The sequence below is a fragment of the Colias eurytheme genome, chromosome 30 (genome assembly GCF_061535395.1).
Source record: "Colias eurytheme isolate Ceu_HAF_F1 chromosome 30, ilColEury1 Martin Lab GWU primary, whole genome shotgun sequence".
Lineage (NCBI taxonomy): Eukaryota > Metazoa > Arthropoda > Insecta > Lepidoptera > Pieridae > Colias > Colias eurytheme.
Window position 1 is genome coordinate 2,616,658 of NC_143009.1, and position 24,126 is coordinate 2,640,783.

The 24,126-nt window shown below is 33.6% G+C and overlaps 1 protein-coding gene across 1 annotated transcript in view; it reads right to left on the reverse strand.

Moving 5' to 3' along the window:
• The window catches only part of egg (SET domain bifurcated histone lysine methyltransferase eggless), a 40,342-nt gene extending 18,010 nt beyond the window's left edge, over positions 1–22,332 (reverse strand). Inside the window, exons 1-21 of the mRNA XM_090118612.1 lie at positions 20,129–22,332; positions 19,256–19,407; positions 18,924–18,986; positions 18,336–18,420; positions 17,700–17,777; positions 17,259–17,425; positions 16,604–16,639; positions 15,555–15,627; positions 8,207–8,406; positions 7,606–7,760; positions 6,495–6,610; positions 6,164–6,303; positions 5,719–5,751; positions 4,990–5,100; positions 4,559–4,591; positions 3,776–3,946; positions 2,794–2,908; positions 2,386–2,503; positions 1,725–1,924; positions 947–1,137; positions 278–364 (exon numbers count right to left, since the gene is read on the reverse strand). Coding sequence (XP_089974738.1) covers positions 278–364; positions 947–1,137; positions 1,725–1,924; positions 2,386–2,503; positions 2,794–2,908; positions 3,776–3,946; positions 4,559–4,591; positions 4,990–5,100; positions 5,719–5,751; positions 6,164–6,303; positions 6,495–6,610; positions 7,606–7,760; positions 8,207–8,406; positions 15,555–15,627; positions 16,604–16,639; positions 17,259–17,425; positions 17,700–17,777; positions 18,336–18,420; positions 18,924–18,986; positions 19,256–19,407; positions 20,129–22,133 — 4,329 coding nt within the window. The 5' untranslated portion in view covers positions 22,134–22,332. The remainder of the gene's footprint in view (positions 1–277; positions 365–946; positions 1,138–1,724; positions 1,925–2,385; positions 2,504–2,793; positions 2,909–3,775; positions 3,947–4,558; positions 4,592–4,989; positions 5,101–5,718; positions 5,752–6,163; positions 6,304–6,494; positions 6,611–7,605; positions 7,761–8,206; positions 8,407–15,554; positions 15,628–16,603; positions 16,640–17,258; positions 17,426–17,699; positions 17,778–18,335; positions 18,421–18,923; positions 18,987–19,255; positions 19,408–20,128) is intronic.
• Positions 22,333–24,126: the final 1,794 nt, after the last annotated feature.

The following is a 24,126-nucleotide window of genomic DNA, read 5'->3' on the forward strand; positions in this document are numbered from 1 at the left end:
CGCGGTGTGTCCCTTAGACACATACAACTGAAAGAATAGAATAAATTCGATCGCTCTGGCGGGATGAGGCGTCGCCCCAGCATGTCGGAATACGCGGGTTCGAATCCCGGCTAGTGATCAAAATTTATTCTATTTTTTTATTTATATGCTACTTTTTTATTGAAATTGACATTCAAACGTTGAAAACTGAATAATATATAGCTATTTAATTGTGAAAAGCTTTAAATAATTAAACATCGTTCAATAAACTCACAAATAAACAAACTCATATACATACCTCGTTAATAACTTCTTTTTGTTGCGCCAAATCATTTGACTTCATCTGTTCGTCTGACCTCGTGTACTCTACGTATGGTATGTTGGTCTGGAACAAAAAATAGTATTTAATTTATATACTACATACTAGGTATGTATACTTACGTAAAATTATAAACATCGTTAGATACTGCTTACGATTTATCGCTTGATTTTTCGGTAGATTATGACCTGTCGTAGGGAAAGAACAAAAAACGGCCTTATTTACACACTATTTTTACGTCCGGAGGCAGCTACCAGCCTAAAGAATTATATAAGCAGCTTTTGACCTCGATGAAAAGCCGCAAAATCAGCAAGCCCTTCAATTATTTCATGGCTAAACAGACTCTATAGGCATTTTTTCACCCTGTGGACTATTTTGTCAAAGAAATTGCAAAAAAGCAAATTTTTCCAAGAAAACTGACTTGGTAAGGTAAGACTAAGGTAGTGGCCATTTTTTAGTGCCATTTTTGTGTCCGGAGACAGTCAAAAGCCTAAAGAACTGTATAGGCTACTCTTCACTGCTGTGAAACTTCGCAAAATCAACAAATAACAACTCTATATACATTTTCTTACCCTGGGAGCAAACAACTTTGGCATAGAAACTGAGCAAATTTTTCCAAGAAAACTGACTTTTTAGTCATATTCTTACCCTAGAATGCGCCTGCGCTCGGGGCAAAGCCCTAGTCCTGTGCCTTTCAGCCGCTTGCTGCTCCAAGAACAGCGGCTCCAAACGATTCGACCCTCGATATATCCACTCCAACCTGTCCTGAAGGTCTTTACCGAATTGCACTAGGACAAGAGAAGCGTCCACTTTCAGCACTTTCGATGGACACCATTTACCTGAAATATTGTTAAAATTTATGAATATTTCGTTTCGTTGTTCGTATACACTGTTTGTTAGTTTTTTTTTTTCTTATTTTGAACAGTTCAGACATTTGTGCGCGTTTTCGCCTGATAAGAAACAAGTGTTTTTCCAATACGTCTAAGACGTTAAATTTGTAAAAAAAATATCGATTTTGTTGGGCAAAACACATGATGTAATATAATGTAAATAATGATTTCGTCGAGCTAGAGAACACTTTTGTCAAAAAAATATTGAAAAATACATATCTTTTAAATAGATAATTATTTATTACGTAATCTACACTTACACAACTTATAATTTGGTTATTTTAGTGATTATTTAAATTCAACGGAAAGCCTAACTTATTCTACGAAATTTGCTATGACTATATGTTATAACTCCTGGGTTCGATTCCCGGTGGAGACGAAGAAAACAAATGTCTCGGTCTGGCAGGACACAGAAGGCTGATCACCTACTTGTCCCTAAAGAAAATCGACCAGTGAAACAGATGTATAATATTATTATATCTGCCCCTTACCCCACTAGGGGACATGGGACTACACTTATATGCTAAAATAAATACCTCTCCACTCAGTCTTAATAGACTGTCCAGCGTGTAATCTGACCATCGGTCTTTCCGGATAATCCTTCAGATATTTCCGAACGAATTCCTTAGACGCGGTATACACTTCCTCCCAAACTAGGGACGAACATTCGCACACGAGCCGCGTGTTCGCGTGTTTAGCGTACTGGGCGTAACCGTGGTCGAAGAATATTAGATATCTGTGGAATAAGGGATAAAAACAACCAAATATAATAAAAAAGGAAAAATATCTAGTCATTTTTGGTAGGAAAAAACATTTTTTTTGCCAAAAAACGAAAAATATCTAGGTAACTGTGGGAAAATATAGGGAACCACTATTGCACTAAAAAATATAAAACTAAGGTGAGAGGTATCGCTAAAGCGGTAATAAGGCAACCCAGAATAAACATTAATTTATAAAGGATTAATTAAATATATTATGTGTCATATTTAGAACTGTAGATAAAATTTATATCAAAAATATTTTTACGGATTATTGAAGTGAAACTTCTTTAGGCGCGTTGAGAGTAAAATTTCAAGGTCTCCATACTCCATAGTGAGGCGACGATTTTGGTACCTTTGAATCTTGCAAAGGAAGTTTCACTTCTGACACGTGTGCTTGGCACACACGCTCTTTTTTGTTCTAATCCTTCTTACTTACCTATAATTATTAACAGGATTAGGTATTTCGGCGATCACGCCTGCATAGTAACAGTCGTTTTTCTTTTGCCGTTTCTGCTTTTGATTCGTGTCTTGGAACAGTGCTATTACTCGAGTACCTAAAAGATAAAATAAAATTAATAAAAAAAGTTTTTTTAAACAAAATTAAAAGCGATCAATAACGATTTGTTCTTTTTTACAATAATAGTTCAATTTATTTACATAATAGTAGAATATAATTTTTAAAGAGCAACTATGGAGTTTCTTGCCAGTTCTTCACCATAGAAACTGCTTTCTGAATCGGGGGTAAATGTTAACAATATGTAAGAACGATTCAAAAGTGCTTCTAGAAGAAGTCTAATTGAATAAATATATTTGAGTTTGAGTTGGATATATTATAATAACTTACCAATAGTCATTCTTGCATTAGCCGGTTCGTAATATGCTAAGCACTGAGCGGTGAGATTTTTGTATAAATTCCGCGGCGCTTCGAATTTCACACGACAGTTCGTGTATACGTTCGACTGGTAAAGAAAAAATAATAATATATAGAAATTAATATTATTTAATATCGAAAAGACTGTTAATCTTTTAATTTGGTATAAATATAAGTTTTAAATGTATTAATCTACATTCTAATTTCTACATCAATATTATAACAGAAGGGAATTAATGTTTGTAAATATTTACTTAAGACAAATATGAAATAATCCATAATATAATATTATAAATGCGAAAGTAACTCTGTCTGTCTGTCTGTTACTCAATCACGCCTAAACTACTAAACCAATTTGCATGAAATTTGGTATAGAGATATTTTGATACCCGAGAAAGGACATAGGCTACTTTTGATTGCGAAATATGTACCACGGGTGAAGCCGGGGCGGACCGCTAGTAATATGTATAATAAAGTGAATCGTTTTTACTTAAATCACCTTCGTAATTGAATGTCTTGCTATCAGCACGTCTTACCTCTTCCTAACACTATTTATTAGAAAACTTCTAACCTATTTTTCTTTCTAAGGGCTGATTTTTCAATTCGTGGATAAAATTTATTCGTCGAATAACGTTTTAAACTACCATTTCAAAAATGTATTCTTATTGCCCGTATATTTTGACAGTTTACGTGACATTTTAATATTATCGTGTAATACTTTATTGGACGGGTAAGTTTTATCCAAGGATTGAAAAATCGGCCCTAAAGAAACTTACAAAACAAAGTTTCTTGCTAATTTCACCTACAAAGTACCCCCTCTCCTATAAAATACACTATTTACTTAAAACATCCATTTGACGTAATTTTCTTAATAAACTTACTAACCATCGAGTTTTTACCCTTTACCTCGATAAATATCTATACAAACCCCCCTCTTTTACCCATAGTTACTTACCGAAGCGCACCCCACTTCAATAATAACCGCTTTGCCCCAAGAGCGCAATTCCTTCCTCTTCGCGTATACATCCATCCCGGGACGCAATACAGCTCGGACAATGTTCCCGGGCGGGGGCAAGTCTGCCGGGGCAACTTCCGCTGATAGTTTTACCACGGATATGTCCGTGTTCTGGAATGTTGAAAAGCTCCATTATGTTCATTGTGTTATAAAGGAAGAAAGGAAAAAATTATTCCTTTTTTCTTCTAATTAAGATTCATCCACCCACAACATTCATACGTAATATACATTCAAAACAAAACACACAATGGGCAGCGTTGGCCCAACAAATGATCGTCGATGTTTGCCGCCATTACGGCGATTATGAATAAACATACAATGACGGCCGATCATAGACATTTATGCCCTCTACACTATCGGGGTCCACTACTACTAACAGGGTCCATAAAATAATAATTTACGATAAAAATAATACAATACAAAAAAAAAATGTTCTAGAATCGACTTCCATAGGAAACTACACCAAAATATTTTATATTAAATTCGACACATTCCAACAATCAAAATCTATATTATTTTTTAAATGGCATATGCTATATTTATTGTTTTTTCTTTTGAATAAACTTAAGCAATATAAATGCGAGCGGCTAGTTAAATATTTCAGAATAAGTATTATATATCACAATTAAGTTATTTTTAAAAACAAACGCATGAAAGAAGTTTTCATTCATCAAGACAAACAAAAAATATTAAAGGTAAGTTATCATTTGAATTAATACTTACATCATCTTCAGATTTATCTGCTGAAGCATCATCCTGAAACGTTTAAATTTGTTGTTGATAAACTTTGAAACAAAATTCATAATTTCTCTTTAACAATATATTAGTGATCATATAAAGAAAATATTTTAGTTGTACACTATAATTTTTATTATTGAATCTTTATTGCTTAAGAAAACTTATTAGGTCACATTGAAGTGATCAATATAAATAAACCAATGTAGTACTATAAACACAGACTCACAATCTATGTCGTCCAAAATATCTAAACGCCGAATTTAGAACCTTATTTCGTGTCAGTAATGTTCAAAGTCTATTGTATTGCACATTAATAAACTCTGCCTAAAACAAGTAGGCAACGTGTGGCAGAGTTTAGCTGCGGACAATTTGATTGTGTGTATAGTTGTTTATTCTTAAATGAAATAAAAACTAACTTTCTGTCCTTGCGTTTCTCCAGTAATCGATGTATATCGAAGCGGTATGGCCGCGCGTTTCGACGACGATTCGCTACTTGAAGACATACGACGTTTTAAATTACGTGATACCTGATACAAAAAAATAAAAATATATTGGAGGTAAGTATATTGAAATATGATTTTTTTAAATCTGACGAAAAATAATCAGATAAAATTAAGCTTAGAATATAAATACATATAATAGACAGTTACAAAGACAAATATAAAAATAAAACTAGTTGGAATTCCAAATTTTTGCGGAATTTAGAAGATATGGTAGTATGAAGTCTATAAGTTGTATTTTCAGTTTTTATCATTATGTAAGTATAGGTAAATGTTAGCATGTCAAATATTTAAAACATTTTTTATGATCTATATTAGATAAAACACTGAAGATTGAGAACAACCATATTCAATTTTACAGTTTTAAAATAATATGTACATTATTAAATTAGTTTTATTTACGAACCACATATAGACACTTGTAAATTAAGGGCCGATTTTTCAATGCTGGGATAAAACTTATTCGTCGAATAATGTATAAAACTACCATTTTAAAAACGTATTCTAATTGCCCGTATTTGACAGTTTAGGTGACATTTTAATATTATCGTGTAATACTTTATTGGACGGATAAGTTTTATCCAAGCATTAAAAAATCGGCCCTAAAACATCTAACTTTAATTACATTAATAAAAAATAACATACCTCTTGATTAGGCAAAGTCTCCAAGGTAGCATACTGAAAGGAAAATATATCAAATATATTATATAAATGCTTTGGCTTTTTTTAAAGACATTTTTAAGTAATAGATATTATCTAGCTATCCTTAAAGTAGTAAAATAGGTTGGTAGGAGAGTAGAAAGTAGTTAGTAGGAGAAAGTAGTTAAAAGTAGTATTTTCCCTGAAACTGCGAAGTGTCTACATTAAACTGGGCAGGCAATTCCTGTATTTCCGGTTGGAATGTGGCGTATGATTCATTTTTTAATTTACGTTATGAAGTAGTAAGTTATGTAGGTAGTTAGTAGCTAAGTAGTATAAAAAACAGTAGGACAGTAGGATAGTAGGAAAATACGAGGTAGAAAGTAGTTAGGAAGAAATAGTTAGTAGGATGTAGTAAAGTAGTACTTTGGTAGTAAAGTAGTATACTCACGGTGCTCTGCGGAGTGTCGAATATACACAAAGCTGGTAATTCCTGTATTTCCGGTTGGAATGTGGTGTATAATTCATTTCTTAGCTTGTCTGTAGACGCTTGACATTCTTTTAGCATGGCGTCTACTTGCATGCCTTCGCCTGTGAAATAATTTTTAAAATTAAGTTAGGTTACTTATAAAACGATCCTCTGGATCGTATAATTGTTTATCTAAATCTACAAAGTGTAAAATTTTCATCAAAATTGGACCAGTCATTTACGACCAACATATAAACATACAGACGAACCTAAAAATATTTCTATTATAATAAATAATGTAGTATTTTCTTACTTTCCAAATCAGCCATTTGCTTCTTCAACTCATCGACGGTATCGAGCAAACGGGAATCCATTTTGAATTTATCCCACGTTGCGTTGATCATATCTGCTAATTGTTCTTCTAATAATCTGAAAAAAAAAACAAAATACGTGCGTGTACTAGTGTACACACGTAAGAAGTGAAACTTCTTTATGACCATATTTTTCAAAAAATAATTTACTATATGCACCTTTAAGTACAGAAATACGTCAATCACGCGTGGTAGGGATAAAAACAAGATGGCACGTAACGGAAAAATGTTACACTAAATTTTTTTCCAACCCCGATAAAGAAGTTTCACTTCAATTAATTGTCTGTAAAGTCGGTTTACTGACGATAGTTGAACGTGACAACGTCCGATTGTGCTTCTTTGTCGCTCGTTCCGCGCTCTCGCTTGCACTTCAAGCCTTACACGGAACGCCTCAGAGCGAGGTAACGCCGCATGAGTCATGTTTTTTCGTGCGTGCAGCCGGCTTTATCGAATTATAAGACGTTGTCACGTCAAAAAGCAAATGCCATCCTCGTGAACGGCTGAACCGATTCCGATATTTTTTAGTGTGAAGTGTTCGTTATTGTCAGGGGAAGGACTTATTCAAAGAAAAACTCAAGATTTTTTTTATATAAAATTAAGAAAATGCTTATTGCACCACCGAACCGATTTCGGTGAAATTTAGTAGATATATATACGTAGTTTGAAGAATGAAAAGCACATACGATAGGTTTTATCCCAGAAATCCCACAGGAACGGGAACTATGCGGGATTATCTTTGAAAACACGGGCGGAAACTTAAACTTAATTATATACATACTAGCTTTCCACCCGCGGCTTCGCCCGCACAATCAAAGAAAAACCCGCATAGTTCCCGATCCCGTGGGATTTCCGGGATAAAAACTATCCTATTTCCCGAGGTAAAAAGTAGCCTCGTATGTCCTTTCTCGGGTATCAAAATATCTCTATACCAAATTTCATGCAAATTGGTTCAGTAGTTAAGGCGTGATTGAGTAACAGTCAGACAGACAGAGTTACTTTCGCATTTATAATATTAGTATGGATTTATATTAGATAAACATAATTCATACTAACTTAGCGCCTTTTTCCCCCACCAGCTCGGTTTCCACACCCTCAGGGTCCACTTCATCATCAGAATCCGAGTCCAACACTTCGATAGGATCCTTGCAGTCTTTCCCCAAATCTAGGGATAGGAGGTCTTCGAAATTGCGTATGCCTTCGATTAGTTTCTGTAAAAAAATATGTTTGAATTCAGAAAAATAGTAATTTATTTATCATTTAGTGGAATTTTATGAGATCAGCATTTGAATTCATTTTTTTTGTTCCAAAAAAAATTGGTACATTCAAATACTATTCTTAAAAAAAATCTTCAAGTTTAATAACTTGCCTAGGCAAATTCTTAAATATCATAGCTGGATATCATTTAGGAAGTTAATTAACGGTGCCATTTAATAAAGTGCCCTGGCTATCAATGATTTAACCAATACTATCTATACATATAATATAAATCTGACGAGTTTGTTTGAACGCGCTTATCTCTGGAACTACTGAGCCGATTTCAAAAATTCTTTCACCATTGGATACGTTCGTGATCCCCGAGTGCTATAGGCTATGTATGTACCACGGGCAAAACCAAGACGAAATGCTAGTATTTAATATAAATACATATACTTACAGCATTTCGCATCACTACAACATCAGCACAAGTAGCACACACATAAAATCGATTCTTCTTTGCCTCATAGAAACTCATAGTGCTGTTATCAGCCACATAGTATACATTTGTATTGTTCGGACACGATTCGTTGACGCACTTCTTTTTGCGTGCGCAGTCGGTTATTTCGTCCGATACTACTTCTGTTTCTAGAGCAATGTCTGTGAAATTAATTGTTTTTGATTTAAACCCTCGTCTGTCGGAACACAGATCTGAGCCAAAAATTTTGTACCCGTTGTCTGTCGTGGCACAGATCTGTGCCAAATCATCGCCGGTTGGAAATTAGCTCATTGTAACGCAAATATAGTTCAAATCTGCATAAACGACTATTTATTTGATAGCTTATGAATTACTGAATATTTAAAGTCCATCACTTAATAATTTGACCGATAAATATTCGAAATATAACAGTAATTATGTCATACTTTAGTCGAGTAACTTTTAAATTTTAAAGTTTTAAAAAATGTAAAATTTTGCGGAAAGTTGATAAACGGTAAGTATTTATTGTTCTTTTTATTATTATTCACTATATATCCTAATGTTTATGTGCCGAAATAATGAAAATTACCAATAATTATACCACAAATAATGGCTCCAAATATGTATCTACCATTTCACTGTACGTTGCTTAGTTTTTGACCCCTGGTTAATCGTATTTTATTTTTAATATTTTATTTGTTTTTTACATCATTTTACAAGAAATTTTATGAAGATTTTTATAATATAATTCAAAATTTGATACTGTGTTCCATTTTAAAGATATTTCGTTTTCAATTCAGAACCGACAATAATTTCCCCGTAAAATTCGCGTACAGGATGTTCGCATATTGTATGAAATTGAAAAATTTAATTGTTCGTCTTCATACATATGTTTCGTTTATATTGATGGGTATCGTTTTTGTGGTATTTATTGTCCTCAGGTTTAATACGATATAATCAACTATACAAATTATAGTCCGTAACCTCTATGGAATTCCTTTAATTTTAGTATATTATGGTTAAAAGTGTATATTATATGCTGGAAAAATAGTAAAAAAAACCTACATCGGGAACAATGGTTTTCACTATGACCTATATATAGGACAAAGTGACTATGTTACTATGTAATTTGTGTAGGACAAACTGGAAAAGAAATTTAACACATTAATTGTACAACATATTCTTACCTTAATACAAATGCAACATATTATTTTTTATTGGGGAACCATATTATGTTTCTGAAAAAATAAAAAACCGGCCAAGTGCGAGTCGGACTCGCGCACCGAGGGCTTCGTACAAACTTATTTTTTTAATTATGCTGTAGGTATCTTTTAATTCATATTTTAGAATTCTTTATCTGTGCTATAAGACGTTGCTATTGTAAGTTTTTATAACCTTGCAAATGTCGAAAATTACGAAAATTTGCAGCATAAACGGTTGTATCTTTTGATTGCGTTGGCATATATTATGTTTGATTCTGTTTTTATTTTGTTTTTCTGTCGTCTCACAATTTCAAAATGAACGACAACACGGGAGTTGTCATTTTTGAAACCCAGATAGTCCAAAGATGTTTTTACACATATTTTGGGGTTATTTCTTTAAAACTGGAAGAATGTTTTTTTATAGTTTTGAACCTCAATACGATTCGCGCTTCAAGGACTCCGAACAAACCTACTTTTTATTATGTTTTAACTTCTAGTGTTTTTAGTGAATTTTTCTTTATCTGTGCTGTAAAACCTTGCTTTTAACCAAGTCCACTTAACTTTTGACCCGTAGGTTTTGATTCCCTTGCTAGTAGTTGCGGTTTTCAGAATATGCCGCATATGAATATTATTTCTTCTGATTGCGTCTTAAATCTTATATCTCCATACCAATTTGCATGAAATTTGGTATGGAGATATTTTGATACCCGAGAAAGGACATAGGCTACCTTTTATTGCGAAATATGTACCACGGGCGAAGCCGGGGCGGACCTCTAGTATGTATATAAAAATGAATCGCAAAATGTGTTGGTAAGCGCATAACTCGAGAACGGCTGAACCGATTTCGATAATTCTTTTTTTATTATATTCCTTGAAGTACGAGGATGGTTCTTATGTAGAGAAAACGTAAATATGTACCACGGGCGAAGCCGGGGCGGACCGCTAGTCTTAAATAAATTGTACATTTTGCTACTGAAAAAGGACTAATTTTTTCAAGCGTATAGATCTAATAAAAGGGGTTATAACATTGTTTAAATTTTTCAAGTATATATAACTTTGACTGTAGAAATGTAGTATAATAAATTATTTGTTGTAATAAATTTGCGCCTTCAATAATCTGTGGTCACTTTTCATGTAATGGCAACATTTTGTTTTGTACTTCCTCTTCTCTGCGGACATTGCTCGTGTAACACGTATATTTTTCATCTTAATAAAGTTTTTCTTGTAAAACGTGCACCTGGGTTTTTATTGACTATACCAACAAGATAACAACAGGTTATGGGCCCAGGCTACGAAACAAAATATAGTCAATCAGTATAAAAACCTACGAAGAAAAAGTAACAATAATTGTACCGGTCACGCCACGTGTTCTGAAGTGTAAAGATTCGTGGTAAAGTTCTTTCAACAACAATATCAGTATGTCGTCAAACACATTGGCATTAATTGAGAAATTAACAGGCCGCGATAATTACGCCACATGGCGTTTTGCTGTCCAAACATATCTTCAACACGAAGAACTGTGGGACTGCATTGTGGATGATCAGACATTGGACAAGAGAAAAGATACAAAAGCAAGATCAAAGATCATTCTTTTAGTTGATCCGGTAAATTATGTGCACATACAAGAAGCTAAAACTGCGAAAGAAGTCTGGGAAAATTTGTCTCGTGTCTTCGATGACTCCGGGCTGACACGGCGAGTTGGTCTTCTACGTGACTTATGTAACACAACGCTTGAGGGATGTCCGAACGTTGAGGAATACGTGAGTAAAATTATGACTACTGCTCATAAATTAAGAAATATTGGTTTTCAAGTAGATGATGAGTGGCTCGGCACCATGCTGCTTTCCGGTCTACCTGAAACTTATAAACCAATGATTATAGCTATAGAAAGTTCAGGCATGAAAATTTCATCAGACTCCGTCAAATCAAAATTATTACAGGATGTCAAACAATCAAATAGTGATAGAGCTTTTGCTTCAAGTCAGAGATTTAATAATAAATGTAAAAGAAATTCTAAAGGCCCCCGCAGCTATACATGCAACAAATATGGTCATAAAAGTCCTGAGTGTAAATCAAATACAGTAAATAATGATCGGAAGATTTCTTATAAACCGACTAGCAGGTCATCATATGCTGCTGTATTTATAGCATCTTCTGAGTGCTCTGATTACTGGTATATTGATTCTGGCGCTTCTGCACATATGACAAAACATAAAAACTTATTCATAGAGGAATATACTTCAAATATTAAATCAATTAAAGTTGCAAACAACAAAACACTACCTGTTCAAAGCTCAGGAAAAATTAGCTTGAGTGTTTTTAACGATAGAGGCCATGAAAATGAAATAATATTTACAAATGTTTTATATGTACCTGAACTCACTACAAACCTGCTTTCTGTCAGTCAAATTGTTAACAATGGTGGCCAAGTAAGATTTAATAAGAATGGTTGTGCTATACTGAACAATAAAAATGTTATCATAGCTACAGCAAATTTGATTAATAATATGTATCGCCTAAATATGCCTGGTGGCTATGCATGCATATCTGATGTAATCAAGCAAGATACTTACCTGTGGCACCAGAGAATGGGTCAGTTGAACTTTCAGACGATGAAAAATATATGTGTTGCACTGAGTAATGTCCGCAGACCAACAGCTGTCCGAAGATCAACAGCTGTCCGTAGACCAACAGCTGTCCGCAGACCAACATCTGTCCGAAGACCAACAGATGTCCGTAGATCAACAGCTGTCCGCAGACCAACAGCTGTCCGAAGATCAACAGCTGTCCGTAGACCAACAGCTGTCCGCAGACAAACATCTGTCCGAAGACCAACAGATGTCCGTAGATCAACAGCTGTCCGCAGATCAACAGCTGTCCGTAGACCAACAGCTGTCCGCAGATCAACAGCTGTCCGTAGACCAACAGCTGTCCGAAGACCAACAGCTGTCCGCAGATCAACAGCTGTCCGTAGACCAACAGCTGTCCGTAGACCAACAGCTGTCCGTAGACCAACAGCTGTCCGTAGACCAATTACAGCTGTCCGCAGACCAACAGTTGTCCAAACGTACACAGCTGAGTACCTGGTTAATCGCTCTCCGACAAGATCGCTATCTTATAAAACACCAGAAGAGATGTGTACTGGATACAGATTTATAGCGTCTAATACAAGAAAATCAATTAAAAGCAGAGACGCTATATTCTTAGAATCAACAGTGAAAAGAGATTATGTGCCTATTGAATCAGCCACAAATAAAAGTTTAAATAAAACTCAGAATGTAGAAGAAATTGAATATGACTCGTCGGATGATAATATATCTGTTTAAATATTAAAAATAAAAGTGAAAGCTCTTACCTGTGCTATGGAGATCAACCAGATTATGAAGTTCTTATAATTATGAAAAAGCAATTAATTCTGTTGATGCTGCTAAATGGATAAAGTCAATTAACGAAGAACTTTATTCTCATCAACAAAATAACACATGGACTTTAGTGGATAAAACCCCTGATATGAAAATAATTGGTTGTAAATGGGTATTTCGCATTAAAGAGGAAACTACAGGTCCACGACTTAAGTCAAGGCTTTGTGCCAAAGGATATTCACAGACAAAAGGTATCGATTACCAGGAAACATTCTCTCCGACAGTCAGGTATGATTCCATACGTATTTTACTTTCAGAATCTGTCCAACAGAATCTTCAGATAATACAGCTAGATGTTAAAACAGCATTCCTGTATGGTGAGCTTGAAGAAGACATATACATGACCATACCAGAGGGCTTAACCTATGATGCAAACAAGGTATGTAAGCTTAATAAATCTTTATATGGCTTAAAGCAGGCTTCCAGATGCTGGAACTCTAAATTTGATACTGTTTTAAAGAAATTTGGACTAGTAAATAGTAAAGCTGATCAATGTGTGTATATTGGCACTATCAATGGAGAAAAATGTTACCTATGTCTGTATGTTGATGATGGATTATTATTTTCAAAAGATGAATCAACATTAAAGGAGTTGATTAATGATTTACAATCAATATTTGAAATTAAAACTTGCTCACTCAGAAACTTTGTGGGTATGGAAATAGAGAAAAGTGACAAGTATATTTTCATACATCAGTCAAGTTATATTGAAAAGTTATTAAACAAATTTAATTTATATAATTGTAATCCCAACAGCATTCCAGTTGATCCACATTTAAAACTAGAAAAAGGAGAAGGGGAAAATGAAAAGAACATTCCATATCGAGAGGCGGTTGGTTCATTGATGCATCTAGCTACAGTAAGCCGACCTGACATTTCATATGCTGTGAGTTTGGTAAGCCGTTTTTTAAATTCTTATGACAAAGACCATTGGAGCGCTGTTAAGAAAATCTTTAAATATTTAAAAGAGACTAAAGATTACGGTCTATGTTACACTCCAATGTCTGAACCTAACACAATCATTGGCTATAGTGATGCCGATTATGCAAACGACCCCAGCACTAGACGTTCAGTCACGGGATATGTCTTTATGAGGAATGGAGGAGCAGTCACATGGGCTTCTCAAAGGCAGCAGACAGTTGCCCTCTCCACTACCGAGGCTGAATTCATGGCAGCCTGCGCTGCGACCAAAGAGGCTATGTGGGTTAAGCAATTGTTATGTGATATAGGTGAATTTAATCAAAAATCAGTATGTTTGAACTTAGACAACCAAAGCGCCATAAGTGTAATAAAAAACATAAACTTTCATAAAAGATGTAAGCATATAGATATTAAATTTCATTTTATTAAAGAGAAATATTATAGTAAAGTTATAGATTTAAACTATGTATGTAGCGATGAGCAACTTGCTGATATCTTTACCAAACCACTGTCTAAAGTAAAATTTAGTTATCTGAGAGACAAAATTGGAATTCAATATTGTAACCAGTAACACTTGATTATTTATATTGTATAAGCCAATGTAAACTTTGTTTATTTTTATTAATTTCATGTATTTCTGTGTATAAAAGGTAAAACTGTTTCTGTAAACTGTCTGTTAGAATTCTAACAAATATCAAGTGTTAAGTTATTAGTTTTCTTTTTGAAAATGTTAAGTTGTTTCTTTTATTTGTTTTGTATGAAGTTAAGATTGTTGAGTATTGTAGCAAACGTTAAATGAGAGCTATGCAGTAAATGTAAACTTTTGTGTACCGTGTAATAATTATAATGTGTTTGTTTTTAACAGTAAAAGTTAAATTTCTGTAAAATTGTAAAATTGTTGCATTCTGAAGGCATTAATTTAGGAGGAGTGTTGTAATAAATTTGCGCCTTCAATAATCTGTGGTCACTTTTCATGTAATGGCAACATTTTGTTTTGTACTTCCTCTTCTCTGCGGACATTGCTCGTGTAACACGTATATTTTTCATCTTAATAAAGTTTTTCTTGTAAAACGTGCACCTGGGTTTTTATTGACTATACCAACAAGATAACAACATTATTTATTATTTTATACAACAGAAAAAAATAAAGGCCATTACGCTATTTACTTTTTCAAGAATAGTTTATTTATTTATTTTAGTTACACATAGTTTTACAAGATAAAAAGTTATCTGCTTTAAAAGGTTTCTTTAGAATAAATAAGATGTATTTCACATTTTCTGTTTATTCAAAAATTATTACAATATTTCTATAAATTATTAAAATAATAGATTATTCTACTTTCAATAACCTAACTTTCAATTTAAAAAAAAAAGACGGGTTGGACTGGGGGAGTGCCGGCAGAAGTGAAAACTTGATTATTAACGTTGAGCATGTTTGATATCCATCCGTCTTACGCTTTTTCGATCAGGTCACGTGTCCTGACGCGAGTTTAAGATTTTATACCCAACGCCGCTATAGAAGTTTTCACTTCAAAAATCTTCTACGCCTACTTGTACACTCATTCGCACGCACGCACACATACGTCTTCCTACAAACACACGCACGCATGATATTGTTCATTCATTCGTTATTTATTGTTAAACAATATAGATCGCTACCTAGCGATAAGGCCACCGTTTTTATATATTTTCCTGTTATTCTATGTATATTTATTTCTTTTGTGTGCAATAAAGTATTAAATAAATAAATAAAACTTATTGTCAGCAATTTATTTTTCTACTTACCTTGATCTTCCAAACCGATAGGTTCTTCATCATCGGAATCCAAGTTGAAAACTTCGAGGCTTGGCATTTTTGTCTAAGAACAATATAACAAAATACAGTACATACATACATTATTAGAAAACACACATTTAATAAAAAAATACATTTATTAGAAAATTTAAGTCACGTGTCTGTATGGGGCGGATCTACTTCTTTATTAGAAAATATACTATTAGACTACAGGCCCATGTTGAAAAAGTTATGGGTCATTTGAACCACCAGGTGACCTACCTAGAACAATAGAAGAGCATAAAATAATAATATTCAGCACTCACTTGTAAACTGTCCAACTGAGTGTAGATGAGAATTCGAAAGTAGATTTTTTCCCCTTGTCTCCATGATTTTTGTACGGCGTTGCGGAATAATGGATTAAAAGCAGTACATATTGAAATAGTATGACACAGATGTCGTACAAAATCAAATGACCAAATTTACCCCAGCAATTGTCGGAAAATAAAAATAAATTCCGACTTTGTGGACCACCATTTTTGTAGGTACGGCACTATGCGTTTTCTTATTATTTTTAATGGATCTATCGGTGGTAAAGAGTGCCGTACAAAAATTTATGACCAAAATTTACCGAGTCTACCTGTACTTTCGAATTCTCATCTGCACTCAGTTGGACAGTTTACAAGTGACGTCATAGTGCTGAATCTTATTATTTTATGCTCTTATATCGTTCTAGATAGGTCACCTGGTGGTTCAAATGACCCAAAACTTTTTCAACATAGGCCTGTAGTCTATATATCTTTTAACATTACACCTTTTTTTAATTGACTTTTCACTAAAGACCAGAACTACCTTTTAGAACGCTATAAATTTTCAATCGAGAGAAACTAGCTAAACAAATTTCTTTGGCTTTTTTTTTACGATAAAATTATCGGAGCCTCTATAAAAGTTATAGCCCTGTATAAAATAATTGTGACTGGCTAACATTGCAACTGGCAACTGAACTTGAGACTTACGAAATAAGCAGTGATAAATTAATATTTCTATAAGAAAATACTCACTGTTTTTATAGAAACTTCACTGGTATTAAGTCGAGCCTGTAAAGACAAAAAAAATACTATGGAAAACTGCATTTTTATATTATTATTTTTAAACTAATAATTAAAGATATCTAACAAAAATAAAGCGGAAATATTCATCAATGTGTTGATTTTATGTAATAAATAATCTATACTTATTCTTATAATCACTACATAGTATAAAACAAAGTCGCTTTCTCTGTCCCTATGTCCCTTTGTATGCTTAAATCTTTAAAACTACGCAACGGATTTTAGCCGCGGGCGGTAAGCTAGTGTTCTATATAATAAAAATGAAACTCTGGTAAGCGCAAAACTCGAGAACAGTTGAACCGATTTCGTTAATTCTTTTTTCCTTGAAGTACGAGGATGGTTCTTATGGAGAGAAAATGTAAACATGTACCACAGGCGAAGCCGGGGCGGACCGCTAGTGTACAATAAAAATAAAATTATTTTAGGGCTGATTTTTCAATCCTTGGTTAAAACTTATTCGTCGAATAATGTATAAAACTACCCTTTTAAAAACGTATTCTAATTACCCGTATTTGACAGTTTACGTGACATTTTGATATTATCGTGTAATACTTTATTGGACGGATAAGTTTTATCCAAGCATTGAAAAATCGGCCCTTATACTCACAGGTTTTGCAGGTGGCATCTTCGGTATCCCACTAATAACGACTTCCCCCTCTTTACTAGTAATTGCAACACTGGTGGCCGAACTAGTCATGGAGATCACGTCAATGTTACCAGGTATGTTCACTGATGTCACGTTTTGTGTGTCCGTCTGTTTGGTTTTGGGGGTATCTGAAAATGGGTATTTTATATTTCTTCTGCATGCATGTGAAAAGTAATATTTGATAGATTTTTTATTATTAGGAAGAATTTGTTATTCAGAATTTCATGGTTTAGGAATTACTTTTAATGAATAATTATATTTTAATTTTTGAATTTGTAAACAGACATTTTTTGTCAAAATTTATTATTACTTTTCTTTTGTTTTATTCATAAACTAGTTCCGAGTTTATATTTAATTCAAACCTTAATTACTAAACTTCTTGTAAATGACAAAATTACGTACCATCTTCCGACGAACTACCCTCTAAATCGACAAGGGTCACTGATTCTAAATTTTCTGTCTTTTCATCAGTTTTAGACTCTGAAAAAATAAATCCAGTTAATTAATATGTATACGTAACTTATAAAAGAAATAGAGCGTGTAAGCCGAGCGCACGTGTCAGAAGTGAAACTTCTTTGGCCAGATTCAAAGATAACAAAACCATCGCGTTACTCCATGACGTAACGGTATTGACATTAATTTATTTATAACACTTTATTGCACAAACTAAATTATGACAAAAATAACATTAATACAAAACGAAAGGCATCGATTGTACAAGAGCCGGCCTTATTGCTAAGCAACAATCTCTATCAGGCAACCTGATGGGAAAGGAAACAAAAAATACTTTTTCGTGCGTTTTGGAGGAGTATGGTAACTAACATTGTGACACGGGAATTTTATACATTAGTTTTTTAAAAAGCCGTGTGTCACTCGTGGACTGCCGCGGTAAAGCTATTGCATGCTATGCCTTCAAGCCACACCTCCGCGCCCGTCCCCGTGGGGAGCGTGAGGTTTTTTCGTTACGGAATTTCTCTATTCGGTCCCCGCGCTCAAGGCCCGCGACAGAAGCTATGCAATAGCTTAAAAAAGCCATACCTGTATTAGTTTTACTATCATCATCTGTATCAGTGTCTGATAGTTTGAATATTTCGATATCTGCATTCTCTTGGACTGTGACATCCTAAAAAAAATTATATATTAACACAAAATTAATGTGTTTATTAGAATCTAGCACGGATTTTAACATGATCAAGTGAATAAAACTGAAAAAAATTTGGTATTCATGTTACGGTAGTGCGTTACCCGCGTGGCTCCACTCCTGTTGGTCGTAGCGTGATGATATAAAGCCTATAGCCTTCCTCGATAAATGGGCTATATAAATGGGCGAAATAATTTTGCAAATCGGAGCAGTAGTTTCTGAGATTAGCGCGTTCAAACAAACAAACTTTTCAGCTTTATAATATGTATTAGTAGTATAGATAATGTTTTAAAAATGCTGTAGCCTGCTTGTGAATAATAAACAATTGTTAAATTCACCAATTACAAACAAAATTGAACATACGAACATATTTCTATGTTTTTAATATTATTGAATAATAGTCAAATAATTCATAGTCAAGAAGAATAAAGAAATCACAAAATAGCACTATTTCAAGAAAAATATGCTAATGTCGACTTTCTTACCATTTTAGTACTATCATCAGGCTGATTCTTATCAGTTTCATCATTTTGTTCAATTTCTTGGGTCTGAAAGAAAAAAATAAGTTCAATATAATACATATAAGTTATAATTATAACTAATCTTGAAACTGGAGCTATACACTTACACACATATATTTTTGAAGTGAAACTACTTTAGGCGCGTCATGGCAATAACGTCACATCATGGATTAAGGCGACGATTTTGGTATCTTTGAATCTTGTCAAAGAAGTTTCACTTCTGACACGTGTGTTTAGCGCACACACTCTTTTTTTAAAACAACTAAATAGAAAAAGGTACATTATATAAATCTAACCTGGTCTGTACATTCTCCTGTTTCCTTGTTCAATTCAAATGTATTTTCTTCCTCATCATTATTTTCTTCCGTTATTGTATCTTTTTGTCCGTCACTTTCAAATTTGGTATTGGAATCTTCAGACTGCTCCGCTGTCATTTGATTACTACTTTCTGAAAGGTTAATTAAATTATTATTAAAATACTAGCGGTCCGCCCCGGCTTCGCCCGTGGTACATAAAAATAGATGTTGGCCGATTCTCAGACTTACCCGATATGCACAGAAAATTTCATGAGAATCGGTCCACCCGTTTCGGAGGAGTGTGCAGACTAACATTGTGACACGAGAATTTTATATATGTATAAGATTAAGTTTATAATCTAAACGAAAAAGTATGCCCTGCAGTTCATTAGCTTACTGCTTATGTACTTTTTGAGAAAAAAATAACAATTACAACTATTTTAGCAGAACCACAAGGGAATGTATGATATCAAAAAGGAATATTTGCATGCTGCTGGCAAAAATATTCCGTTTCGTAACAGGTTGAAGAGTAGTTCTATGCTAAATAGAGTATAGAACTCAAAAATATTTTTTTAATTCAAATCTTGCATCTGTTGAATCAAACAAACAAATAAACTGTATTTCTAGGGCCGATTTTTCAATGCTTGGATAAAACTTATCCGTCCAATAAAGTATTACATGATAATATTAAAATGTCACGTAAACTGTCAAATACGGGCAATTAAAATACGTTTTTAAAAAGGTAGTTTTATGCATTATTTGACAAATAAGTTTTATCCAAGCATTGAAAAATCGGCCCTAATGCACTAAGTTCACACATTCACATACTATATGCAGGTTAAATTTTTAAACAAAAAATTACAAAGAACATACCATCATCAGGATCAAACTCGTCTTCATCATCACCATCATCATCATCTTCACCGTCTTCATCATCATCCATCGTTCTAGAAGATTCCGCTAGCAGTCCAAGGCTATCTGACGTGTCCTGTACATTATTTTGTCCATCATCTGTTTGTATAGGATCTTGTTTAGATGTTGACGGTTGACATTCTTCTAGTAGAGATTTAGACTCCGGAACTGTATTTTCATTATTTGTTTTATGTTCTTTTGTTGGTTCTTCTAGTAAAGGTTTAGAAGGTTCCGGAACTGTATTTTCATTATTTGTTTTATGTTCTTTTGTTGGTTCTTCTACTAAAGGCTTAGAATGTTCCGGAGCATCTACATTTTCAACATTTGTTACATGTTCTTTTGATGTTGATGGCAAACATTCTTCCATGTGTGAAGATGTTTTGGATAATTGTTCAGTATTGCTTAGTTTCTCTATATCAGGTATTTTATTTTCTGGATCTTGTAGGAGTATGTCACTATTTGAATTGGATTCCATATTTTCGACTTTTTTAGTATCTTGCTGTGGAGATATTGTATTTTTGAAACCATCAGATACAATTTCAAGTTCTTTTGGTTTCTCTTCATCTATAGTTTTAGGTTCATTAATATCATCATCCTCAGTTTTTAATACGGTCTCATTATTTAGCAATTCCTCATTTACAGGTGATTTAGATACTAATTCACTATCTATTGGTTCAACAATCATTTCTTTGTCTTCAATAACACTTTCTATTTGATTAGTTTCTTTTTCTGCTTCTACGGTAATTGCATCTTCTGCTTTTTCCTGTGGTAAATTATCAAGTTCTTTTTCTATACTATCCTCATTTAAATCATTAACTTTTTCCTCGCAAACTACTTCTTTTACATCAATTTTTTCATCTACATTTAGCTGTTCCGTTTCTATTTCTTCAATAAGTTCAGTTTCCATTATAGTAGGTATATTATCATCATTTTTAACTGTAGCATCTTGTTCAAGACCTTTATCATCTTGAGCAGGTTCTATTTCTTCGATAATTTTATCAATATCAGTTGTTTCACCCTCAAAATCTTTTAACGTCTGCTCTATACCACTTATGGCATTTTGCAATTCTTCTTCTTCAGTTAGTTTAGCTTCCTCAAGAGCTGATGGAGTGGGAACATCTTCCAGTTCACTGCCATCATCTAAATCAATAACATCATCTGCTTCTGTCTCCGAGTCCACATTAAAAGGAATCATATTGACTAGTTCTTTATCTAACTGCTTTTCCTCATCATCCAGTGATTTTAATAGCAAATCACCTAGATTATCTTTATTTGAAATAGTTTCACTTTCCGTCTTAGGATCAGTGTCTGGAACTTTAGGCCCAACATCAACTTCATTTTTATCTGTTGTTGTTTTAATGTCTTTTATTTCCTCTGTTGGTTCATCACTCGTTGAAATAGTATCTTTTTCTAGTATTTCATCATCCAGATCATCGGGCATCATTTTCCAGCTTTCAGTAAATTCTTCATCATCACTGAATTCAATTATTTCTTGTGTAGGTATTTCTAACATAGCATTTGGGTCTTTCAAACTCTGTTTGTTTGTTGGCGATGAATTTAAACTATCCTCCAAGAGTTCCTCCTCTTTATTACTTAATTCCGCGATTTCATGGTCAATATCTTTTAATAGTTCATTCTCATCTACTTCACCATCTACCAATGTTTTATCTTTTTCTTCATCTTCATCATCCCATTTTAACACAATGTCATCATCAACATCACTACTTACAGATGATTTACTTTTCTCATCACATAATTGATCTTTTAACACGTCTGATTTGTCGGTTTGTTTAGCTTCATCACCCGGATTATTGGCTCTATCACTAGTGGCTGCTATTGCCGGCGTAACATTTGTGACTGGCTGGTTTGAAACTTTTTCTGCTTTATTCTCTTCACCAGCGTCTCCAGATGGTGATAGACCTTCTTTATCACAAGAATGAGAGTCTATTTTATCTGTAGAACTCATTATTGTAGTACTATACGATTTGTTATTATTAAATTTTGTTCTATTATTGAAGTACAACGGTTTATTTCAGTTAAAAACGTTACGGTTATCAGGCATTATGAAGAAAACAGTCACATATAGTGAATTTAGAGATATTTGCTTTAACAAAGTTACCGATAAAATAATTTAAAGTTATTATTTGGAACAAATGCTGAAGCTGCAAGCTGCACTCGTTTTTGCAAATGACATACGACAATTGACAATAAACAGTTGACAGAAACGCCTATCAAAACTGACTTATTTTGATAAACGTAGTATTGCCATTTTAGTTATTTTAGTAAAAAATATGAATTCAATTTGTTTTAATTCTTTGAAAAAGGAATTAATAAAAAGACCCTTAGATCATTAAGTTACTTAATGATCTAAGAAAAGACCACATTTAAATGAGTACCGCATATTGCATAAAGCGCAAATGAACTACGTACGAAGTGGACATCAACATTTTTTGTTCAATGTGAGGCATATAATAATTCTATGATTATAATATTATATATTATATAATATTATATATTATATAATATTATAATCATAGAAATCTAAATAACAAGACACTAGAAGTCGTAAGCGTGCGTGACCTTGTCGCCACTCAGGTGATTTTCACATCACCAGTGCATTCGTCACTGTTCAGTTGCTCTGGAGACGTATGAGTGTATACATGGTGTGTTTCAGCAATTCCCATTGCGGAAATTCTTCCACAAGTTGTAATTATACTTATAAAGGAATAATATTTTATCGGAAAATATTTTTTTTTAGAAATAATGCCGTTTTTCCATAAAATTGTAGAATATTTACAAGTATTACGAGTGTCACCATAGTAATCGAAATAACAATGAATGACACAGTCGACCATTCTTATTATCACGTTTGGGAGTATTCAGAGAGAAAGCTTGAAACTTATAAGCGCTTATCGGCGCTTGTCATGTTCATATATTTTCCTGCGCGGGTTGACAGCACTGACAGGAAAATATATGAACATGACAAGCGCCGATAAGCGCTTATAAGTTTCAAGCTTTCTTTCTGAATACGCCCTTTGTTCGTATTTGAGCAAAAAGTCTCATATACTTAGGGATGTTATTCTAAAATAAACCGTACATTCGTGCGTTAGGATACATATTCAAAAGCTTAATTTAATAGATAAGTTAGTTTTCACTAAAATCAAGCTGTCCAATAAAAGGCATAGTTTACTTGTGTGTACTGTTTAGCTTTCGGTTTGAATGTGTTGATTTTGGCGACAGCGGTTTTCATACGAATTATGACATTATAGCACTTCTATGTGTCTTGTTATTTAGATTTCTATGATTATAATTCTTCTTCTTCTTCTTCTTCTTCTTTTTAGCAAATGGCAACTCCCGATCCCAGTGAGGACGGATTCTGCCAATGTCAAGTTTTGAACGGATGGCCGAGACGGATGGTCAGTTTAAGTTAAGACGATACACAAAAAAAAATCCACTGGTTGGCGGGCGGAGTCTAATAGCTCGCTATCGCGAACGCGGGTGTGCGCGAAGTCATTCTTGCATACTCGCCGCGCTGCCGCTGGCCGACTCGGGACAAACATCTATGGAGTCGTCATACAGTTATAATATTGTTATACATATATTTAATTGTTGATTTATTGGTTTTATTTTCTTGCTTATAAACACAAAATTATCTTCTTTTTAACAACTACTTAGACATTATTAATAATTATTAATTATTATTATTTCGTAATGTTTACTTTATTACAAAATAATACAGGTTATAAATAATCTTTAAAATAACAAAAAATATTGTTACTCTGAAAAAATGAAATGGTACCTAATTACGCGGACTACTGAATTGATTTAGATAGAATTTGATGCTGACGTAGATATTACATCATGCCCAGAAATGAAAGGTACTATTTCTGAAAGAAGTTATAAACCCTAATTCTTCTCAGTCAAAGTCAAGAGTGGAAGATATCGCTAATACAGTAAAA